This window comes from Diplotaxodon limnothrissa, linkage group LG18 (genome assembly GCF_057381915.1).
Source record: "Diplotaxodon limnothrissa isolate DT_005_m linkage group LG18, D_limnothrissa_male_GT1.1, whole genome shotgun sequence".
Lineage (NCBI taxonomy): Eukaryota > Metazoa > Chordata > Actinopteri > Cichliformes > Cichlidae > Diplotaxodon > Diplotaxodon limnothrissa.
The window spans coordinates 20,247,443-20,271,966 of NC_140613.1; the positions used below are offsets into that span (position 1 = coordinate 20,247,443).

At 43.8% G+C, this 24,524-nt stretch overlaps 2 protein-coding genes across 3 annotated transcripts in view; one reads left to right on the plus strand and one right to left on the minus strand.

Moving 5' to 3' along the window:
- ephb1 (EPH receptor B1) overlaps nucleotides 1-24,524 on the plus strand; it is a 177,445-nt gene that overhangs the window by 105,915 nt on the left and 47,006 nt on the right. For both annotated transcript variants that reach the window (XM_085378230.1, XM_085378231.1), the window contains exon 5: nucleotides 7,782-8,117. In XM_085378230.1, the coding sequence (XP_085234356.1) occupies nucleotides 7,782-8,117 (336 nt within the window). The remainder of the gene's footprint in view (nucleotides 1-7,781; nucleotides 8,118-24,524) is intronic.
- LOC146613491 (uncharacterized) lies at nucleotides 9,544-15,672 on the minus strand. The gene is made up of 4 exons (XM_085377558.1): nucleotides 15,225-15,672; nucleotides 14,581-14,981; nucleotides 13,524-14,433; nucleotides 9,544-9,722 (listed from the first exon to the last, which is right to left on the minus strand). The coding sequence occupies exons 1-4, from the start codon at nucleotides 15,670-15,672 to the stop codon at nucleotides 9,544-9,546; spliced, it is 1,938 nt and encodes a 645-aa protein (XP_085233684.1).

The following is a 24,524-nucleotide window of genomic DNA, read 5'->3' on the forward strand; positions in this document are numbered from 1 at the left end:
TCTTAGGATTGATGGAGCTCCTTGTGTTTCCTCTCAGCTATCTCTCTCTCTCTCTCCACATCCTTTCTCACTTCTCTCGTTTTTGCTGTTGTTCTTTCTCCGTGTCTAGTATCATCCCCTGAAGTCCTAATTACTCAGGCAAATGCTGTGAAACTTCGACACTGTCCTGCCGTTATCCGCTGGAGATCCAATAAGGCCTCTCACAGCATCATAGTTATCTTAATATGATGTAAAAGCAATATGCTAAGCCTTCCTGTTATCCCTGGTGACACACAGTTATGCAGAGGGAGAGCATTGTTAGACCCCAAAAAGTTTGTTTACCTCACTTCCTTCACTGTCACTGGGGAGTGTCTTAATGGTTTGTTCTCTTCACAACATCAGGCTGGAAGCATTATTGGTGTGGTTATGTGTTCATTTAGCCCACATTTATTCACATAGACCTGATTAATTGGCCCAAATGGACTCAAAAGCACATAGAACTTTCCTAATCAGGTAGCAGCTGTATAGCTTTTGCTTCTAAACTCTGAGTTCATTGTTCTTATTTAGCCATGTATTCTTTTGTGAAAAAAATAAATGAGTAAACAAATAAATAAATGAATAAAAGGGGCTAAAAGGTGCAGTGAATGCCCAGCGGAGCATGGCTGTCTGTCTCTGAACGATTTGGCTATGTGAAAGGTGTGCACAGCAGCGCTTAATCCACCGAGGAAGACGTTACACGTAGGGAGAGTGCCGTTTGGTGAAAAAGTGGACCTGAACAGGTATGAGGGCAACAGCATTGATCACCACAAAGATGATGGCGTCACTAGGTTTCATTTCAGCTCTTGGTCACAACTTCTATCTTTTCTGCGGCAACAATAGCACAAACAGGACTAGCGCACAGACTGGTTGTACCACATGTTCTTGACGTGAAAGTAGAGCTGGGCGATAGAACGATAACGATATGTATCGCGATATAACTTTTACTCGATAGAGAAATTAAGCTATCGCGATAGAGAAATTAAGCTATCGCGATAGACTTCGCCGCTCTTGTCCTCTTAAAATAAAAAAAAATTAAAAAAAAAGGTCAGCCAATCCAAACTAAGTAGCGCAGAGCCGAACCAATCACAGCCGCAGCGTCACGTCGCGTGACTTGTTACGTACAGCACAAGTGCCAAGCCGCACGTGTGTTTGTTTGGGAAGCAGGCAGCGGGTAATGGAGCCAGCGCGTAATGGAGGAAATGAGTGTGCCGACTAGAAAAATCAACCGAGCGTGACCGAAGAGAAAACAGATGACGGTTCCAATGCCGGAGAGATTGTCAAACGGAAGAGCCATAGAAGTTCCGTAGTGGGAAGGTATTTCGGCTATTTCAAGTCTGACAAAAAACAGAGTAGCGTGCACTGTAAATTGTGCCGAAAGCAAGTCTGGAAATACAATAAACTGGTGCATGCGTCACACTGTGCGCCACGTTATTGTTTCGGTGAAATGAATTTCTACAATACTGTTACTGTTAATTCTACTCTGCAGTGTTTAAATGCTTACATATACACACAGTTACTGTCCGTCCACACATACGACTCGGGTCTGCTTCTATGCCCCAGCTTTGTTTACTTTTTCCCACCGAGGCTTCTAGACTTCTGATTGGCCAACATTTCTGCACGGTTAGGAATCTAGCGCCACCTGCTGCTTTGGCATGTTCATAGCGTTTTCCTTCATTTCTGCCTTTATGTGTGGACGGGATTATTTTTTAAAACGAAAACGGAAAATCTCCGTTTTCAAAAACACCCGTGTACGTGTGGACGTAGCCTCAGTCTCTGACTGGAAGCGCTAATTCGTCATTCGGCTTTTGTCAGACTAAAGTAACTGTTAAAACAGTTTGAAAAGCTAAGCTATACAACAAGGAGAGATTGAGAATTTCCTTTTAGTTCTCAGTTTATTTGATACTGACAAAAGTTAGTTTTGTCTGTTCTTCTGTAAAACAAACTAAGATTTATTTTTAGAATTAATATTTTGTTTCTAAGTGGAATTGACAATTTAGTCTGTTTCGTTTGTTCTATTTTGAAACTTAAACGCTTTAGCGGCTGCCTTTTGTGTAGTTTGCAATATTTGCCTTTATTTATCTGAAAAAGTCTCATGTTCCTTAAGTACATCTACCCTGTTGAACTTATTATGGGAAATAAATATTTAAATAAAAACAAGCTGCTGATTATTTCACATTTTACTTGTGAGCAACGGCACATTTAAATCTTACAAATATAGTTATTTGGCTTATATCGTGATAGATATCGTTATCGCCTGAAATGAAAAAAACATATCGTGATATGAAAAAATCTCATATCGCCCAGCTCTACGTGAAAGTAAATGGCTACAACATGTAGACATGTAACATGGCTGCAAAGCAGTGCTTAGCTCTGCATAGGACAAACGCAGAGCTGTGCTGGTACCGTTTAGGCTTTAGATGTTCTCAGTTTTCTGTGCTCTCCAATAGTTTACGGCACTGCCTGACGAATTAGCAAGTGTTCCATCAGCTAAAGCCTCAGCCTTTATTTTGTGGCCTTGCATTTTCCCCCAAGCAATCTCAGCTCAACAGCAGCTCCATCTTAGACATCGTAAATAGATCCGTATGCTCTGTGTTCCATTTCAAAATGTAACTGGCTCCTTTTTTTTCTGTTTTCAATCTCGTCTTATCTGCTCTGTCAGTTCTGTTATTTTTTCCTTTGCCCCACTCTTCTCCTTCATTTTGTGCTCGGTCCTCTCTATAACTCTGTAACAGGAGTCCAGTTACATTGCTGTTTGTATTCAGACAAAAAAATGAAACTGCTTACTAATACACTCACACTTAAGTAAAACATACCAAAAGGCTGTATGCTAAATCTGTTGGAAATGGTCCCTTTTAGCAATATTATATTGATAATATTAAGCAAATGTTAGCAGCTTTTCAATTTGTATTAAAATAATTTGTCTGCAAATCTGTCTGCACAAAGCTTTTTCTGAAGGCTGAAGCATACAGTAGCAGCTAGGCGTGATGCTCTAGTTGTCATAGATCTCAGCCAGGGGGGCTAGTGAGATGATCCTAGTAGCAATCTCTTTAATACTACAGGTCTTGATAAGAGCACTGCTAGAGTAGCTTAAATCAGACCAGCCTGTAGCTTGATGCTGTAGCTTAAGCACTTCTTGCCGTCATCAGGCACGTAGGGGCTCTATGCTCCTGATCAGTCTGATTAGCTCGCTGATGGATTGTCTGTTGCATGGCTCTGTGAGCTGAAGGCCGCATGCTAACCACCCCACCCCCCACAACCTTTTTTTTCCCGTTGGGGGTATGAATATGCCAAGGCAGAGATGCACTTTTAAATACCAGCTCCTCGGATTTCCTTTATCTAAGACATTTTTTTCTGACTTCAGTCTATGCCTGAGGAGAGGAATCAGCTACATCCCTGTTAATACGTTTTTGTTTGAAGACATGCGAGTTTTACCTTTGTGCCAGTGTCCATTCTGCTCTGGGTGGAACAAGATTTTGGAAACGCTCAACCAGCTTTAGTTTGAAAACCCAGGGATTGTGTTTTAGTCTGGAGAAGGAAATATAGAGACTTTTTTTTTAAACGCACATATCCTTGTTGATTGGGTTTTATCTGCCACAAAAATTAAGCTAGAACATTTAAGCTTACTCTCATTCCTTTTTGATTTCAACCTTTTTGTCTCGGTAGTCATTCCATTGGTGATGCTTTGGTACCTCTCTGTGTATTTTCAAGTATTGGTTCCATCTCAGCCTAAGCAAAGAAATCTCTGCTCATATGTTTTCTTTATCATCTTTCTCCTTAACATTTTTGTGACCAACCCTCTGTTTCCTGTTGCTCCTCAGTGCATACACTGCCAGAGTCTGCGTTTGGTCGATGCGATGTGCATTTATAGGTTTGTTAATGAAAATGTTCCTTCCTATCTGAATTTTCATTTTAAAGCAGTTTTAACAGTTTTTAAAATGAAAACATATTCAAATATTTTGAAGAGAAATGTTGATAAAGCTTCAAAGATTGTGTGTGAAACCTTTTCATTCTGATTTGGACTTTTTTAGTGAGTGTTTTATGTTCACTCTGATCCCCAAGCTCAAGGCCCCAGTTTGACATTCCCCAACTACCCCACAGATGTGCGTGTGTTTAAAAAAATAAATAATGAAAATAAATAAATAATGTTTTCATGTGTTAGCATGGTTCAGTGGAGAGAGGTCGGTGTGACCCAGCATGCTGGGACAATGGGTGTCTCAGTATGTGGAGTCAAAAGAATGACAAGCTGAGTGGTAACTGACGGGAGTCGAGCAGTGAAACCAGTTCTAATTGGTCCGGGGGGGGGCAGGGGAAAAGGTGATGGTGCATGAGGTCCGGGTGGACTTGTGTCAAAGAAAGAAAAAACAAATCCCATCAACACACCAGGAGGTACTCCGTGTGACAAAGCAAGATTTGAATATGCATTTTTTAATGTATAGTCTATGCTGAAAAATAAAAGCAACCCTGCCAAATTCTAAATATGTTATTATGTTTATACATTAAAAAAAAAAAAGCTGTATATGCAGCTGCTAACTGGTTCATGGGGAACATCTTTGGATGGTAATTGAATCAGCATAGATATGGGAACTGACAAGGAAAGCAGTATGGTTCTGATGAATTTCAGTATGCGTAATCTGTACCATATTGGTTCTGAGTGTTATGGCTCTCACTCAATACTCATATCTGTGGCCTGTCCCCTGAAAACTTCCTGGAGTCCTATCGAATGTCGTCTGTGCTTTTGTAATCCAAACAAAACCCATAAAAATTTCTAACTGAAATGGTTTATCTGTTTTTTTTTCTTCATTTTCCTCATCATCCCATTTAGCTGTTTTCCTCTGATTTTATAATTCAAAGGGAAAAGAGAGGAAGCTGTCAAAGTGAATAAATCTCTGCTCTTTTCTCACAATCCTTTTTTTTCTTAATCCACTTCTGGAGTCAGTTAAGGGTGCTTCCCACAGCTCAGCCATCAGCTAGCCAGTTTCCTCTCTCAGTGACTGGTAATAAATGGAGCTAAGTCAAGGTAATTGTCTAGCCTGCTCTAATTCCTGTACTGACTTTGAAGACATAATGCTCTAGACTATCAGGCACAAGCATCCACTTATATTCAAAACTTTCCTAAGTCTCGTTGACACATCTAAAGTATCGCTCACACAGAGTCAAGAAAGGTTCAAAGCTACTGTCGAGTGTTATGGATGTGTAGATTGTACTTTTATCAGTTTCATATTCCAGTTCTTCCTCACTCATCACTGTGAATACACCCAAATCTCACAAGCAGCACTGCTAACACGAACACACTCCGACTCTGACTGCTTTAGTCTCTTACAGAGTCACTATTAATCCTTATAACATGTTGTTTTTTTCATCTCTCACCAGCCCACACAGCCCCTCTTTCTTTCTCCCGGCTCCTCTGGCTGTGATCACTATCTCCACACAGGGACCTTCTGTTGGCCCCCCAAGGCCTTTTTCACATCATAAAAACAAACAGTTTGAAAGAAGAGAAGCACTAGCCTCAGACCATTCAAAAGGTGGATGAGTACACAATATCTGGACGTTTTTATTTTGGGCACTGGGGCTCTCTTTATATCAGTAGCCAAGGAAGGAAACTGGGCCGTAGTGTTTTACAGTCCAGGTGGTATTTTAAAGCCCCCTTAGTAACAGGGCGCTATGCATATCAGCCTGTGAGTGTGAGGAACACATGAGAGGAGTAACACAGTAGGACTTTTGACATAATACTCATATTAATATTGATCAGACTTTCATTTTGTCTACTAACTCAGGGGTGTTTTTTTGCTGCCGTGCATTTCTGCCTCGCTGCGTCTCTTCTTTCTAGGAAGCCATGTTCACCTTGCGTGACCCTGTCGATTTATTTAGCCGTATCATAAAGTGTCATTTTGATTTCCACATCTGCTTAAAGGGTATGACATAAATACTGTGGATGGCTGCACCAGTCTTATTCGCACAGACACTTTTGCGCATATTGCACTTGCCCATATTATAGAAAAGCACATGTGTAATGATGTATCATTACTGTTCCTATGCTAATGGCCTGCTTTTTGTGTTGCTGTGTGCACTGTCTTTACTTTGCAGAGTGGTGCAAAAAAGAAAAAAAAATGTGGGCGTTCTTTTTGGAGGGGGATTGGAGAAATGATCTATTTCTGTAGTAGCAGTATGTATGTAAACACAACCAAATTATGTTGTGTGTGATGTAACTGAAGGAATGTCTGCCAAGAGCTACAAGTAAAACTGCCACCAAATTACTTCATGTGGCAAATTAAAACAGCCAAGGTACAGGTCATCATACAGGTGGAAGTCCTGTGTGATTGCTTACAGCATCCCTGCATATGTAGAGTATTGTTGCAACTGGGACGTTAGACATATAATTCACACCATAGTCTGTCTGTGGGTTTGGGCATGCATTTTCCACATGAACAGATCTGCTTATGTTTTTTCCCAGCAAGTGCATTTATGTGACAGATGACATAAAATGTATGCTGCGTGAGTAACATGAAGTGCAGTCCATAGTCCCTAACTGCGAAACTGCCTCCAGTCCCCTCAAGCAACCCTATGACATATTTTACACATTTTCATATGAATTTGCTGGTTTCTATGTGCCTTTTGCCCATGTTGTCTGGAGCGTTAGCGGCCCTCTCATCCAGACCATAATAATCACGCTGTGTGGTTACACCCTTTGTCTCTCTGACCTCTCTGCTTTTGAGACCCTGAGACGAGGTTGCAGAAGTAACACAGCCATTCCCACTCTTGTGTGTTCTGTCATTTTTTACTTAGCTTACCGAGTATGTGTGTGTGGCTTTGCAGCAAAAATTAATTGTGTCTTTGTAGACTGAGGTAACTATTTTCCTCATTTCCATGAACATGTGCTGTATAAAATTCTTATTGTTGTAGGTGCTCGTGGTCAAAAGCTAAAATAAAGTAAAAAGAGGAAGAAGGCGAGTCGAGTAATTCCTCAAAAGGTTTTCTAGAATTGAGTTGATTTTCGGTTCACTGTAGTCATGGGTCTAGAAATAGGTCAGTTTAATTTCTCTTATAATGATAAAGGTCAGGCTTTATGCAAGATAAATTGCTACCAGATCAGCTCTGCAGGGCTGCCTCACTTAACCTAAGGAGCTAGGGTAAGGGTTTTGGAAAGCTTTGTCTGGTATCTGGGAGGGCTGCTTCTGAGCAGTCGAAGGGTCTCTCAGCTAAGAGTAATTCTCCACTGGCATTTAAACAGATTTTAACTCTTTAAGAATTGTGCTGCAATTGCAGAAGGCCAAACAAGGCACTTTTCTGCACCCTGATATTAAGCCACCACTCAAGCAAAACAATAGTTTCATTATTTCTTGATTTCTTTCTGAATATCGTTTTTGAAGTTCCGCTCCAGCTGCGGGCTATGAGGGAGTGAATGGGAGCGTGAATCTCCAGAGCCACTTGGATAAGAATACTCCATGCAACACTGCATTTTGCTAAATAACCAATGTTTGATAGACACAAACGTTTCGCTGTATGATCTCTCTGGGTGTGAATGGAATAAATTAGCATTCCAAATTGTGCTCGAGATGAAGAAAAATAAGAAAAAGACAAGTTGCTCTCAAAACCAGCATTTGTATTTATTAGACTGTTGTAAATTGACAAAAGTAAAAGGAGAGAAATGTATGAAACTATTTTGTTTTCCTCTTTATAAGCAATGTGTTAATTTTCTTTCAGCCTGATGACATCTTTTACACAGATACCCTCAAGTTTATCTTTCATAATTTTTATATCTACAGGCGTGCCATCCAGCCCGAGAAATGTGATCTCCATTGTCAATGAAACCTCGGTGATCCTGGAGTGGCATGCCCCCAGGGAGACGGGTGGTCGTGATGATGTCGTCTACAACATAGTGTGCAAGAAGTGCCAGGCCAACCGGCGTTCCTGTTCCCACTGTGATGACAACGTCGAGTTTGTTCCAAGACAGCTGGGCCTGACCGAGACCAGGGTGTTCATCAGCAACTTATTGGCTCATACTGTCTACAGCTTCGAGATACAGGCCGTCAATGGTGTCAGCAATAAGAGTCCATACCCTGCGCAGCATGTTTCCATAGATATCACCACCAACCAGGCTGGTAAGTACCTTTACTTCCATGACCATTCAAAAAGCTGTCCATATCAATGTTGTTTTTCATTTTAGCTGTTTACTTTTGGTAAGTGTTCTGTTACAGTACAGTCCAGAAAGAGCTTTAGTGAAGGTTACAAATGACGTGCTTGTCCTGATCTCAGTGCAGCGTTCGATACTGTTGACTATAATATTTTATTACAGCGATTAGAGCATGTTGTTGGTATTAAAGGTACTGCGTGCAGTGGTTTGAATCATATCTATCTAGTATAAACTCCAATTTGTTCATGTAAATGGTGAGTGGAGAGTCTTCACACACTAAGGTTAATTAGGGAGTTCCACAGGGTTCCGTGCTAAGACCAATTCTGTTTACATCATTCATGCTTCCTTTAGGCAGCTACAGTACTGACAGAGGACTAGAAAGAGAGAGCATGTTTCTCTGGCTTACTTGTGCTTCAAGATTAGGCCTAAAACTTTCCTTTTTTCTAAAGCATATAGTTAAGGCTGGATCAGGTGACACTGAATCCTCCCTTAATTACGCTGCAATAGGTCTAGGCTGCTGGGGTATTCCCATGATGCATTGAGTATTTCATCTTTTGTCAGCTTTTTCACCCACTATGTGTTTATACACTTCTCTTCATTTGAGAATAGCTGTTATTAATCTCTAGCTCTCTTCCACAGCATGTTTTTTTCCTGTATTGCTCCTCTTACCTCAACCAATCGCGGCAGACGGCCGCCCCTCCATGAACCTGGTTCTGCTGGAGGTTTCTTCCTGTTAAAAGGGAGTTTTTCCTTCCCACTGTCGCCAAAGTGCTTGCTCATAGGGGTAACATAATTGTTCTGGTTTTCTCTGTTTTCTTTGTATTATTGTAGGGTCTACCTTACAATATAAAGCACCTTGATGCAACTGTTGTTGTGATTTGGCGCTGTGTAACTTAAATGAAATTGAAAAATTGAATTGAACATTCTGGTTACTCTGCATTTTGTTTCAGTTTAATTTGTGAAATGGCAAATACCCTATTATTGTAAATACTGTGAATCATTTCATCCTAATAGAGTATTCATCATGTGCATTATGAAGCCACACTTCATGGCTTAGGAATCTTCAGGGCTACTATGATTTCATATTTCTCCACTGTGAATAATCAGGCCTTGAAGAGAGAGGAAAATTGTTCAGGTGAGGTATGCATACATGCTCTTTCTAGCCCTTCCTTTCCTTAACTGAGGAAATTGCCTGTTAAATGTTATATTGTGGGGCAAAAAGAGCACAGCTTGCTTTATAGGTATGTAGCAGCTAATTGAGATTCAAATCTCGTCCCTGTTCAACACTAAAGTGTCAGATTGGAGGACACTTTTTTAAGCTTGTGTTTCTATACATCCATGTGTATTCACATGGATGCACATGTGTCCATGCTATGGTTAGCTTCAGGGTGGTATTATTTCCTCTTATTCTCCCTGTCTGTGTCTCTGTACTTGCTTGTGTGATTTGTGTGGTGGGAGCCAAGCCCATCCAATGGAAATGACAGGTTGGGGATATTGACTTTGATGGTCCTTTTTGCTACAAGCGATTTTTTCATGCTTTTGTAGAGCTTTGACTTGTACACAAAAAAAACACCTATCAAGGGACAAATACTGACCATGTGAAACATTTAAATGAGGCTTTCTTCCTTTTTTCTGTTTGTGGATGGGTCGAACTGTAAAAAGCAAAGCTTGGGGGAATTAAACAAACATAAAGTGGAGTTGCTTAGTGGAAAAAAAAGATTGTTGAGTCTCGAAAGGAAGAAAGTGACAAGTTTTTAGTAGCCTGGGTCCACGGATCCTTTCGTCAGTCGTGCACTTTGATAGCTCATGTCATGTTTCCTATCCTCTAAAGATGTGCAAATACATACTCTCATCCGCTGATAAAATATATAATATCGAACGAAGTCTAGTTGAGCCCTGTTTTACTTTAATTGTAGAATGAACTTTACATTTATATCAAAGACCAGTGACATAGTAATTGCTTCATCCAGATCTCCTTTGTGTGGGACTACATTTTGAAATTAAATTTGGCCCGCTTAGTTGAGGGCATACCACATTTGATTACAACGACTCTCTGAGGAACATAATGACCAACTGAACTTGTCTTTGTCTGAGAAAGAATCAGGAGATGAGTGGGAGGGAAGGCAAGGCAGGATGGAGAAATGGAGTGCTTTTTTTCCCCCTACCAGACTGAAAGACTGACAGTGAAGAAGAGGAAAATGAGGGAGTAAATAGGTCTGATTATCAAGGTGGCCTAATGGTGCTGACTGTCCCCATTTGACAGACTAATAGTACACTTGACAGATAGATGTAGAAGAAGCAATGCCCAGGCCTATTGTTGAAGTCTGCTGCAGTAATGAGGTGTCTGCTAGTAATCTGCCAAGCCTATGTCCAGCTCTATATGGCCCCTTTGTAGACAGGTAATTGCACTGTTCCTGACTTCAATGGGGGTTTTCGAGGTCAATAACGATGTAGAAGTATCCAGAAGGGATAAATGTTAATGCGCTCAAAAAAAGAAGAAAAAACACCCAACAACAACAACAAAGACATCCTTAAGATATAAGGTTCTAGATTCCCAAAGACTCTTCAGTGCAGCAGTGAAGCACATTTATACTTTCAGAAACATTGAATACTTACATCATCTTATACATTCACTGAACAAATTCAGTGTAAAGTAAAGCACGATGGTCTGCGCCATTTAAATGTTGCCATCAAAGTGTGTCCACAAGTCCCCTGCAGACTTTCATGCATCCATGAAAAACTGTTGTTTCGAGCATCTCTACAATCAATTTAAAATATATGAAGTATAAAGTCAATCAAATGTGCAACAGTTTCTGTTGGCAAATTTCCCAGCTTATGCGAAGGGAAAAGTAACTCCATCTCTAAATGAAATAGAAAATAACACCTAAACCTTGTTTCTGTGCACAGCTGTTTATTTGTGGAGGGAGTGTGACTGAGTAATGTAACAAGCATTTGTATCCTGTACATCTTAGCCTCGAGGAACATATAAAATCAGTTGTTGACCAGTTTATTTCAAGTTGGTATTTTTCTGTTTTATTGTGGTTGTTGTGTGACTGCGCAAACTATGCGTTGACTTTCTGGAAACTAAGCAGCTAAATCTTCTATGAGTTAGGTAGCGAGTCACTTTGGCTTGAAGGTTGGCCATATTTATTTGAACCAGAGTGCACAGATGAGGATGTGGAAATTTGCCTCAGCAGATTCTAGAGTCTTGATCGATGAGAGTATTCCCAGTTGTATGAATTTGTGGCTTTGCTAAACATTATCCATAAAGTAAAAGCTATTAGAACAAATAAAAAGCAAGATGTTTATACTGATCAATGGACAAATCACCCTGTACTGGGTATGCCAGAAGAGATCTGGCATAGAGATCCATAATGCAGTTAGCAGTTTTCATCAATAAGGTATTTTTGACTGATCTCTTATTTTCCAAAGGGGTCACCACAACAGATTTTACACCAGAAGCCCAGCGTGATGCAACCCTTCCAGTTATTTGGGACTGGGACCTGATAGGGACTAGACTAGGAGTGGACTAGATGTCACAAGTTCCCAGAATATAACCAGTGATCTTTCACATGTAAGGCTTGCATTTTTTGCTACAGGTGGCTAATTTCCATGTTTGCCATGGAAATGTACATATTGCTTACTTATTTATACAATCCATAGTTGTCGGGAGGTCTTGCGGATTGAATTTAAGACTAAAGGATCAACTTTTTGAAGACTATCTTAAACTATAGCCTTTATATCCATATACAGCATTGTACCTTAACATGACTCCAAAGCGTACGGCCAGTGATTGTCATGAATCGCTGTGTGGCAGGCGGGAGTTGGACCCAAAATGCAGGACTCACAGACTCGAGGGAATGAACTCAAAACACAGCTTTATTTGCTGGTAAAACAAACATACAAACTAAACTAAACTGGGAAGCCACAAACTAAGAACTACAGCGAGACACAGGGAGATCCACGCAGCATGAGGGACGACGTCACACCGACTCAGAGAAACACAGGGTTTAAATACACTGGGGAGTAACGAGGGGAATGAGACAGAAGGAGGGCACAGCAGGGAGAAATCAGGACTGACGAGACAAGCAAAGCAGGACACATTCACATAAGAAACGGACCTTCAAAGTAAAACAGGAAGTATCACACAGAGACGCGAACTTGACACAGTGGAGACAGCAACTAAGAAATACAGAGACATAAACCATAAGGCAGAGGTCTAAGAACCAAAATACACAGGGAAATACTCAGCTGGGAACACAAGAGACTAGACTAGAGAGAGTAACAAAAAACCAACCATGAGAACATAATGCACAATGCAGAGTGACAGAAAACAAGAAACTCAAACATGCAAAGACACAATTACACAGAACAGAGGGGACACAGAGAGACATGAAGGGCAAGGGATCAAAACTAGAAGCCATAGAATAAATCACACACAAGTACAATAATACGAAAATCACAAAGAACTAAAAACGCTGGGTCAGGAGACCCAGGACCGTGACAGTACCCCCCCCTCAAGGGCTGGCTCCAGACAGCCCAAACACAGAAAAACAAAACCAAACAGAAAACAACCCAGGGCGGGCGGCGGGGGCCCAGGACGGAGGGCTCGGAACAGAAAACAAAAGAAGAGCACAGCAAACACCGGAGCCCAAGAAAACAACCCAAACACAGAGCAGTTCAGGGGGCCGACCATGCGGAAGGCAACGGCGGAGACGTGGAACCAGTTCAGGGGGCCGACCGTGCGGAAGGCAACGGCGGCGATGCGGAACCAGTTCAGGAGGCCGGCCGTGCGCAAGGCAACGGTGGCGATGCGGAAACAGTTCAGGAGGCCGGCCGTGCGCAAGGCAGCGGCGGCGGCGAAGGAGACGACGGAACAGTTCAGGGGGCCGACCGCGCGGAAGGCAGCGGCGGCGGCGAAGGAGACGACGGAGCAGTTCAGGGGGCCGACCGCGCGGAAGGCAGCGGCGGCCCTCCAGTCTCAGGCGTGCTGGCCATGGCCTGGTGGGCACAGGACCAGACGAGGCAGGACCAGACGAGGCAGGACCAGACGAGGCAGGACCAGACGAGGCAGGACCAGACGGTGGCGATGCGGGGGCCGGACCAGGCGAAGCACAGGCTGAGGCCGGACCAGACGAGGACGAAGACTCGGAGGCCGGACCAGACGAGGACGAAGACTCGGAGGCCGGACCAGGCGGAGCTGCAGAGGCCGAGGCCGGACCAGGCGGAGCTGCAGAGGCCGAGGCCGGACCAGGCGGAGCACAGGCTGAAGCCGAAGCTGGGCCAGGCGGAGCAGAAGCTGAAGCCGAAGCTGGACCAGAAGCAGAGGCTGAGACCGGACCAGGCGTAGCAGAAGCAGAGGCTGAGATCGGACCAGGCGTAGCAGAAGCACAGGCGGATGCAGCCGGACCAGGCGACGACGAGGCGGTCGCAGGTGGCGGCTGGACAGGCTCCTCGGGCCCTCCAGCTGGTGCGGCGTGAGGCTGAACGGGCCCCTCGGACCCTCCAGCGGAGACAGGAGGCTGAACGGGCCCCTCGGACCCTCCAGCGGAGACAGGAGGCTGAACGGGCCCCTCGGACCCTCCAGCTGACGAGGCGTGAGGCTGAACGGGCCCCTCGGACCCTCCAGCGGAGACAGGAGGCTGAACGGGCCCCTCGGACCCTCCAGCGGAGACAGGAGGCTGAACGGGCCCCTCGGACCCTCCAGCGGAGACAGGAGGCTGAACGGGCCCCTCGGACCCTCCAGCTGACGAGGCGTGAGGCTGAACGGGCCCCTCGGACCCTCCAGCGCAGACAGGTGGCTGAACGGGCCCCTCGGACCCTCCAGCGGAGACGAGGAGGTGCTGGCTGGGCTCACTGGAACCCCCAGCGGACGAGGTAGATGGCGGCACGGGAGCCGCGGAGTGCTGGATGAGCTCATCCGAGCTTCCAGCAGGAGCCGATGTAGAGCCAGAGAGAATTGGGACCCCGGGCTCAACGTTAAGCTGGCTAGAAAACTGCACTGCTACGGGGAACTGGGCCAAAGGTTCAGGTGCGACCTGAGCTGCTGGACACACGGGGACCTGAGCTGCTGGACACACGGGGACCTGAGCTGCTAACGGTGGAGAAGTAAATGACTGCACAGGGGACTGAACTGATGTCTGTAGTAACGGTGGTGGTGAGAGTGGAGTAGGTGGTGGAGTTAATGACTTCACAGGGGAATGAACTAGAGGTAGTGACGGTTGTGGTGCTGGTGGTTGAGTGGGTGACTGTGCTAAAGGAGGCTGCACTGGGGACACTGGAGACTGCACTGGGGAAAGCAGGGCTGCAGGAGGCTGCACTGGGGACACTGGAGACTGCACTGGGGAAAGCAGGGCTGCAGGAGGCTGCACTGGGGACACTGGAGACTGCACTGGGGAAAGCAGGGCTGCAGGAGGCTGCACTGGGGACACTGGAGACTGCACTGGGGAAAGCAGGGCTGCAGGAGGCTGCGCTAGAGACTGCAGTGATGGTTGTAGTGGAGGTGTGACGGGTGGAGGAGTGGCTGAAGTGGCTGCGGGTCGGGCGGCTAGTGGCTCAGCTACAGAGCATATTAACGGCAGGGCTATGGGTTGAATGTCTGACTGAGTAGCAGCCTGAATGGCTGGGTGTAGTGATGGAAGGGAAACAGGTGGTAGTGTGGATGACGGAACTAAGGGCGACTGAGTGGCAGACCGAACTGATGACTGAAGCGATGGTAGAGGTGAAAATGGAGCGTGTGGTGGAGTTAATGGCTGTGCTAGCGGGGACACAGGAGACGCAGCTTGTAGCTGGGCAGCTAAGAGAGCTTCAGGAGGCTGGGCAGCTAAGAGAGCTTCAGGAGGCCGGGCAGCTAAGAGAGCTTCAGGAGGCCGGGCAGCTAAGAGAGCTTCAGGAGGCCGGGCAGCTAAGAGAGCTTCAGGAGGCCGGGCAGCTAAGAGAGCTTCAGGAGGCCGGGCAGCTAAGAGAGCTTCAGGAGGCCGGGCAGCTAAGAGAGCTTCAGGAGGCCGGGCAGCTAAGAGAGCTTCAGGAGGCCGGGCAGCTAAGAGAGCTTCAGGAGGCTGGGTAGCTAATAAACTGTTCACATTTCCATCCGTAGCACAAAACACAACCCCTGAACGAATAGTCCCACGGTTCGACACAGAAAAAGAGTCCTTATTCACCATAGCCGGCGATGTACAAGTCTGAATGTCCGGCTGTGGGGTGGCGCGCTGGCGGCGTGATCGTCGTTTCTTTTTTGATGATGGTTCTGACGGGCCGAGCGGCTCCACATCCGGCCCTTCAGGCAGGTGGGTAGTAGCAGCTGGGGGATGAAGGTGGAGTTCGTTGTGGATTAAATCCTGTTCAAGTGGGTGGAGTGCACTGAGTAGCCAGGGAAGACCAGAGATTAAACGCTGTAGTTTGGTTTCCACAGCACGGCGAAATTCCTTCCCCTCATGTTCGAGCCACAGATGCAGGAGTCTTTCCACGGAGTAGATAATGTCCAGACGCAGTTCTTCTGGTGGGTTGAGTGCTGCTGGGTCCATATCTGGTGACGTCGTACTGTCATGAATCACTGTGCGGCAGGCGGGAGTTGGACCCAAAATGCAGGACTCACAGACTCGAGGGAATGAACTCAAAACACAGCTTTATTTGCTGGTAAAACAAACATACAAACTAAACTAAACTGGGAAGCCACAAACTAAGAACTACAGCGAGACACAGGGAGATCCACGCAGCATGAGGGACGACGTCACACCGACTCAGAGAAACACAGGGTTTAAATACACTGGGGAGTAACGAGGGGAATGAGACAGAAGGAGGGCACAGCAGGGAGAAATCAGGACTGACGAGACAAGCAAAGCAGGACACATTCACATAAGAAACGGACCTTCAAAGTAAAACAGGAAGTATCACACAGAGACGCGAACTTGACACAGTGGAGACAGCAACTAAGAAATACAGAGACATAAACCATAAGGCAGAGGTCTAAGAACCAAAATACACAGGGAAATACTCAGCTGGGAACACAAGAGACTAGACTAGAGAGAGTAACAAAAAACCAACCATGAGAACATAATGCACAATGCAGAGTGACAGAAAACAAGAAACTCAAACATGCAAAGACACAATTACACAGAACAGAGGGGACACAGAGAGACATGAAGGGCAAGGGATCAAAACTAGAAGCCATAGAATAAATCACACACAAGTACAATAATACGAAAATCACAAAGAACTAAAAACGCTGGGTCAGGAGACCCAGGACCGTGACAGTGATATAGTTTCAGGTCACGGAAAAGCAATAAAAAGACAGTTTTATCAGTTTCACACTCAATTTCAGTTCAGGCATTGATAGCAAAAATTTACATTTCCCTGATTCTAAACTACAAATAACACCATAAAATATATAATTTAGAAGATAAGTAGAGCCTACCTGTGAAATATAGGTTGTTTGTCAAGGGCAGTGTTACATTATTGCCTTTCTGGTCTGATAACAACCTGTGAGGGGATATGTGTTCAAGTGATCATGATAAAAAGTTTGCACTTGTGTTGGTGAAGTCTTTGCATTTTCATTTTGACTTGGGTTTACCATAAATAGTCGTGTGATTACGGTAAACCAAGGGTATCCAGAAAACAGTATGCAGCAGTATTTAGATGGCTGTAGCATGAACTGGCTATGAAAAGACAAGGTTGAGGGGAGCAAGGGGAGACTGTGGAGGAGTAGAAGAAAAGGAGAGGATAGTGGGGGAGGAGGGTAAGGGGATTTAGTGTGAATCACCAAAGAGGCCATTTAACTGCCCTCGATCCCAGCGTGTGTCTGGGAGGAAGGGCTGATCAATAGTGTGATTTAGGAGTTCATTCACAGCCTTTGCTCTCCAGGAAACAAACACGCACACACACACACATATAATGATAAAGACACACAGGTTATATACTGCCCCCGTTAAGACCATCATTCAAGCCTGGCCTGAATTTAGTCATATTTATCTATCTTGGCCACTGGATAATAGCTTTTACTGTATGTTGTTTAATTTAAAGATTAAGAAACTCTATTTTGGATTTAGTTAAATACAATATGGCCACAGAGTTAAATATATATGGTCACACCATTGGCAGTAAAACCATAAACGTGTGGTGAATACTACACTGTGCTAGCCGTGTTCCCTCATTTATTCCATCCTGGGCAGTTAACTTGTACAAAGTGCTGCTAGCAAAGTGTTTTTGTTGGGTTTTTTTTTATCCCAACCTTTTCAAATGTGGTAACTCTGTTCCCTGAATTGTTATGTGGGGTTTTAGTGAACACTTCATGAAATAAATATCCAAAAGCCTCTTGACTGGTGCTGTTTTATGGAGCTAATACCCAACATTTCTCTGATCTTACTAGCACAGCCTTCTTGACCTAGATTATGTGCCAACAATCCCTCAGACCACAGAACGCCAAGTGTATCTACAAACAATCCTCCTCCACTTAGTTGCTGTTTGGAGAGCCATTCCCACAGAAATGCAAACACTACTATCCTAAGCCTTCTATGGGCAAGTCTGCCTGGGCGAGTTGCATTTAAGATACTAAGATGTAGTGCAGTAGACTGAAATCCAAACAACCAGATGAATTAAAGAGAGCTGCCATCTGTGGGGTTCTAAAACCCAATGAGATGTTAGGCAAACATGTCCATGGAGACACTGCTCATTATGTCTTTTCAGTTTACAGCCTTTCCATTTGTTTTGGGGTGTTGCCTTGTTTCTTGTTGCTTTACACTCACTGTATAAGATTTAGGGTGTCTGAGAGCTTCATCATCTTAAACGGGTCTTGAGGCTCTCTCCAGTGTGCCATTTTTATTTCACTTAATGTCTGTTCCCATAACTGTTGGATCCTGTCCCTGGATCCAGAAAATGAGGTATTAGCTGCAGGCGGGAAAAAAATAAAAGTGTCGGTTCTGATGCCACTGAGCCACCTTGTCAGTTCTGATGTCTCTATGTGATGTTTTAAGTAAGCATACGTTTGTGTTTCTGTGTGCGCTTGTTCCTGTGTGAAAGTATCTGGTATGTTCTTCTTTTTTTTTCTTGTGTGTGTGCTTCCTTTTTTTTCTGTGTTTGGAATCGTCCACGTATAATGTGATTTTAAAAATAATTCAAACCATGGTTCCTTGACAGAAATCCTTGGCGCTGAACTGATCCCTCTTTAAGATGTTCAAGAGAGGCCCATTACCATGTAGTCATGGCTGGCTTGGCCCTCTGAGCCCCTGATAATAAGGTGGAAGGCAGTCGAACCTATGCCTTTGACAGAGGCACGGCAACATAGGCTGCTTCCCTCATCTGAGACACTGAGTTGCTATTAAGAGGCTTCACAGTTCAGTAGCGTGGCAGCATCTTGAAAAACAAAACACGAGTGCACAAAGAACAACTTGTACATGTGGCAACGAATATGTTTATATATACCGTATTTTCACGACCATAAGGCGCACTGTGCTAAAAGGCGCAGTCTCAGTTATGTGTGCCATTACTGTATTTAACACACACATAAGGCGCACTGGATCATAGGGCGCATACAAGTACCGTATGCGTATTTAAAAATAAAGCGGGAGCAAACCTGAGTTCGGTACCTTACTCACATTTTTATTACCAGTAATCGTCATCATCAACAACACACAAGCATACAAGTGTGCGTATTTAAAAATAAAGCAGGAGCAAAACAAAGTTTGGTACTCACATTTTTATCATCAATCAAACCCATCGAAGTCCTCATCCTCTGGGTCTGAATTGAACAGCTGCGCTAAATCTCCATCAAACATGCCAAGTTCACTTTCTTCACTGTCAGAGTCACTTTCCGTGCCGTGCGGCTCCTCGGAAATGATGCCGGCTTTTGCGAAAGCTCGAACAACAGTGCCAGCAGACATGTTAGCCCAAGCATCTACAATCCATTGGCAAATTGTGGCGTAACTCGCCGGGCGCTGCCTTCCACTCTTGGTGAAACTGTGGTCTCCATCCGTCATCCATCGCTGGATGTGTTTGTCGCCGATGTGTTTGCTGCAGTAGGAGCGGAAGATGGCCAGCTTTTCCTTATAATCCGCTGGAAGTTGCTGCGCTACCGTAGTCCTGGTCCGGATGGAAAAATGGCACCGTTTCATAAAAAGTGAAAGTGAAACTGCTTTTAGCCGAATGGTGACCGTCGAAACGCTTCTCCCGCTCGTTCTTTGCTCGATGATCCACCGCTCGAGTCTTTCCTCCAACTCGAGCCACCTCGCCTTATGTCCGCGGAAACTCAGCTGCGTTTTCTTGACCTGCCGGAGCTTGTTTTCTAGCTTCCTCCATTTGCGAACCATCGATTCGTTAATCTTAAATTCTCTCGCCGCTGCTCGATTTCCATGTTCCTCCGCGTAGCTGATGGCCTTCAGTTTAAACTGTGCTTCGTAAGCGTGTCTCTTTGCCACTTTCAGGGTTGTTAAAACAACGATGTCCTGCATAACGCACATACCTGTTCTTTTATACAGGTATGTGCGATAAAGTCAACGCACACACTTCACCCTTTAACGTTCTCATGGTGTTCTCTACTACGTCCTCCTTACAACACACAGGGCGCACTGCGCTATAGGGCGCGCCGTACTTTTTGAAGAAAATCTAAGACTTTTAAGTGCGCCTTATGGTCGTGAAAATACGGTATTTGTTTGCTTCCCCCCCCCCCTTTGCACAGAAGTGAATATGGCTGTGGCACAAGATCTGCTGACGAATTCTAGTATAACTTTCTGTTCTGTCATATACTAACTGAGGCAGAGCAGGAATTTCTAGCCGGGAATTCAAATGTGAATACGAGGAACTTGTATAGCCATCTCAGTCTGTTTCTAATGAGAAAAAGGCCACAGAGAAAGAAAGGAGACTGGAAACTTTTATTCTCATTTTGAGTTTGACCTTATAAAACAATTTGACTGCCTTGTACAAGATACAGAAAATAGCCTTTAACTAATAATTCAAAGGGAGCTTCACACTTTTTACACATTAACTTTACTTTGTTAGTCTGAGGCAGCACTTCTGACCTTGTGGAAACAGTTATGTAATCTCTACTATAGCTTTTGAGGGACTTTCCAAAGATGGATGATATACACCTTTTTTGTTCAGATCTTTTTCCAAGAAGACTAAAAGTTGCGGTATCTCTGCAGTAGTTTTGACCATTCCTGTTTAACATTAGTTATACCAACTTCATGCTGGAGGAATCACTGCGAAACCACAGCCTCAGCTTTGTGGCACACATGCAAAGTGGTGCTTCACCTCATCTATATTCTACAGTTGATTAATTGCAGAAAAAAAATAAGCTTTTCATTCTTTCATCACTTTGTCTCGTGCTTCTGTCCCGGCCCATCTCTGTCCCTCCTTCTTTTCTCTCTCTCTTTCTGTCTAAGTCAGAAGCTTGGAGGCTTTGACTTTGATTAATGGTGAGCCGAGCTCTGCATTAAAAGCCAGGGGCTGTGAGTGAGGCCAGATAAAAGTGGAGCACAGGAGCAAGGGATGGGAAGGATGGAGGGGGGAGGGAGGAGTGCAGGACACAGTCACCAATCACTGTCACCATCATCGTCCCATGGTGACAGCGGGGGACGCAGTTGGTGGGGACAGCGGTGCTTCATTGGGCTGAACCTCACCCTCATATAGGCACGACACATTGTCTGTGACAGGCTCTTCACACGTAGCCTGGTAGGACCCACATACATGTGCACATGATTTTTTTTTTTCCTGTTCTGCTTTTCTTCTCCGAGCACAGTCAGTATGTCCAGTGGGACACGGCTGTTTTAAAAAAAAAAAAATCCCTCTCCTCTTCAGAGAGGGTAGTGGAAATGTATATTATAAGGGTACATGTTAATATCACATTATTCCAGTTGAGCTGATGTTTGAGTTCACTGAGAGTCTGTGTTGTGCTTTTGGGAAACAACAACTGCATTAGTGTTGCCAAACTTAAATTGGTTAAAGGAGTAATAACAAGAACATCTCAGCTCTTGTATTGTATGAGATCCTCTAGCACTAGTTAATGAACATAAAAGGCTCTGATTGGATGTTGTTCCTCCAAATTGGCCATCAGTGACGCACAACACCTGAATCGCTGGGAAAAAAAGAAAAAACAATTTCATTGTTTTTCTGTATGAATTTGGTTGGGACAAGGACTCAGGGCTCCCCTCTTCTTCTTTTTTTTCTTCTCTTTTTTTGCTGCAGTAATTTCTGCGTGGAGTGCCCCTCCCTGGGGTCTGTCAGGAACAGTGTGTGCCTGTGGCCGGTAATTGATAATGCGGCCCAGGCAGCCCTAGCCCTGGTCAGTGGAGCGTGAACTAGCCTGAGAAGCAGAGAGGCTGAAGTGCACTGAGGTGAAGCTTAGCCCTTACACTCTCTGTCTAGGGTATAGGAGCAGGAAAGGTGGGGGCAGGAGGTGAGAGCCAAGAAAGGCAGACGGAACAAAATCCATTCACACTGACAGGATAAACAGAGCCTATTCATTTGTTCAACATTTACATTTTACAAAATTATCTGACATTCACATCAAGAAATACTAACCCCAGTCGAAGCTGTCGAAGCTGTCGAATAACCTTGGTTTTCTTAGAAAACAGGATTTACGTGCAAACACATGTAAAAAGGTCAGAGGGTTTTTTCCCTACTATAACTTGAATGCTTATGCAAGAGTGAAGTACACAGAGAAGCAAAAGAAATGGAATAATCACCAAGGACTGTGATAAAAAGATGACTTAGTTGAGAGAGGGTGCCATTTGCTGCCTTTTGAACAGAGGAGTTATTCAGCAAGATGTGAGTGGAGACCAGGTGGAGTGATGACTAGGCCTCAGCGAGCAGGCCAAGAGCCAAGTGGCTGATAGGTGCACAATGTAGAGCATGGGCTTGTGTGGGGCTGTATTTATGCCTGCAAACATGGGGGTGAGGATTTCTTTCCAGGACTATATGAAACACCAAGGCTTTGAACTTACATGAGCAGTAGGCAGAATATATTTTATAATCAAAGTCACTTGTGTCTTCACAAATTGGTTTGATGAGTAACTCTGGTTTAATTCATCCTTTAACTTTTAATTAGAGTCCATTATAGCAGCTTGAATTACTTTATGATGATGGAGTTAAATCTGGGGCATATTTATGTATGTCATTCCAGAAACTGATTTGTGCATTAAAGCTAAGCAGTCTAATTTTTTATTGAATAATTTGTGCTGCTTTTGTTTAAAAAGAAAAGTTTCCTCCTGGATCACAGATTGATGCATTTTACAGAAATAAGAAAACACATCCTGGTGCATCATTTATTAAGAGTCTGACGCTCAGCAGCTCCAAAGTTGTGAAAGAGCAACTACATGTTTGGTCAAAATAAAGTTTTAAGTTGTGTCTTAACTTTCTGATCTTTTGTGTTATTTCTGTGCAAATGAATGCAACTTTACAGCTTAAACAGATTTACAGTATCTACAATGGGATATATGGATGTGCAAAGTAAAATGCAGCATATGCTCACTGTTTCACTTTGCAGCACAGGCTTCAGTTACTGCAGCCTTGTGATTTGTGCCGTAGTCCTTGCTGCACTCTCTGCAGCACAAAGACAGCTAAATAAAGAGGGCTTGGCTTCTTATTGCTGCTTTGATGCCAAATCCAGCTGAAACAAAATGTGATTATTACATATGTTATTATATTATAATTCTCCGCATGTTACAAATTGAAATATTAAACTTTGTGGCCTCAGTGTCCAAGCACAGCTCTGATTGATCGTGTCACAGGTAATAGCCTATCAGGAGCTCCATTGCCACATGACTGATCTGTCCCATTACAGCACAAGTAATCACATCTTTACCGTTTTCTTTTAATCCTCCCCTAATTTCTGATTCAGACTTCTGTGTGGAGCCTTTATAGAGCCTATAACTTAACTTACATTATGGCAGACATGGTTGGCTACATTTATGCGTGTGTATGGTTACACATTAATCACCGTGCTGGAAGCGTATAGAAAAAACACGAAATGTTGGGACATTTTTTCCCCCTCTGGGTATCCGGTCTTAATAGGAGGATTCAATGGCGCTACACTGGCCAATTACAATAGTTACAGGTCACATCGACCTGACGTGTAGTTACATTTCTCGAGAGGTGCGTGTCAGGTTATGTGGAAGGTTAGTGTTAAAAAGGGTTTCTGCTTACGACGTAGGTTTCCCGCAGAAGTCTAAATCAGACATATCTGGCATGAAAAGACATTGTGGTAGCCTTTGGCTTGATTCTTTGAGCTATTCTTTCCATCTGTTACCAGACAGAAGCACAATGAGACTCTTCTGTCCTGTCTTTCTTGAAACCTGAAGTAGTATTTCATTTTGCTCTGGGCTCGTTTGTTTTTTCCCCCACACAGAATTCCAGACCTTTGGAAAGTAAGCTCCAGCCAGAGGAAGGCAAAATGGGTCCCATGTGGACCAAAAGAAAGAAAACCCCCAAAGCTTACAGTCAATGTGACACTGTTTGTGATATTTAAAGTCTTAATGGGATTACATAAATTAATACTACAAGCGGGAGTAAGAAAAATCATTGTCAAAGTAGCTTAGATACTGCATTCAGCAACAACACGACACAGATTCGCTAAATAACAGCAGTGACAAAAATAGTAAAAGAAGTAATACTAAGCAGTAAGACAACCTGAGGGACACCGCATCAGCATGCGACACCTTTTTTATTTTAAACGGTAAAAATAGGATTTAATTTAATTTCAGTTCAATTCATTTTACTTCACACTTGTAGTCCATATAGATTAAAAACATGCTTGCAGCTGATCAGATCCCGCTCTGGTTCACACAGAGGTCTTATCTTGAATTTAAAAAAATGTCTTCTTAGACTTTCATCTAACTTAAATTCAAAGATATAACACAGCACGCAAACATAAGCGCAGGCACATCGGCATGCACACACAGCGCAAGTTTTATCAAGTTTTATTTATAATACAATCTCTGAGCAACATGTGAAGCATGAAGAGGAGCACAGATGATAGCGGTATGACAGTTGCCGAGGGCAAAAAAATATGAGATGAGCAGGAAATTGCTTACTGTCGGGGTTAATTGACAGCCCGTGTGTGTGCGTTCAGGTGTACTTGGGCTGAAGGATGGAATATACGGTGGAGCTGGGTCAAAACAATCACGGTACTATAGTGATTTGATTTTAAAGGGTTTCATTACATGAAAAAGATGCAGTTCATATGCAAACAGGGGCATTGTTTGTATTGACTCCGTCTTGAATATACTGGCTGGGTGCAAAGCTTGCTTTTTTTCCCTTTCTGCTCTATAATTTGGTTCACTAGGACATCACTGATACTGATATCGCTAATAATAGAGTATACTGTTGCAAGTGAAAAAAACAACAAACAAAAAAACCCAAATCTTTTGGAATTACCAAGATGTCTGCA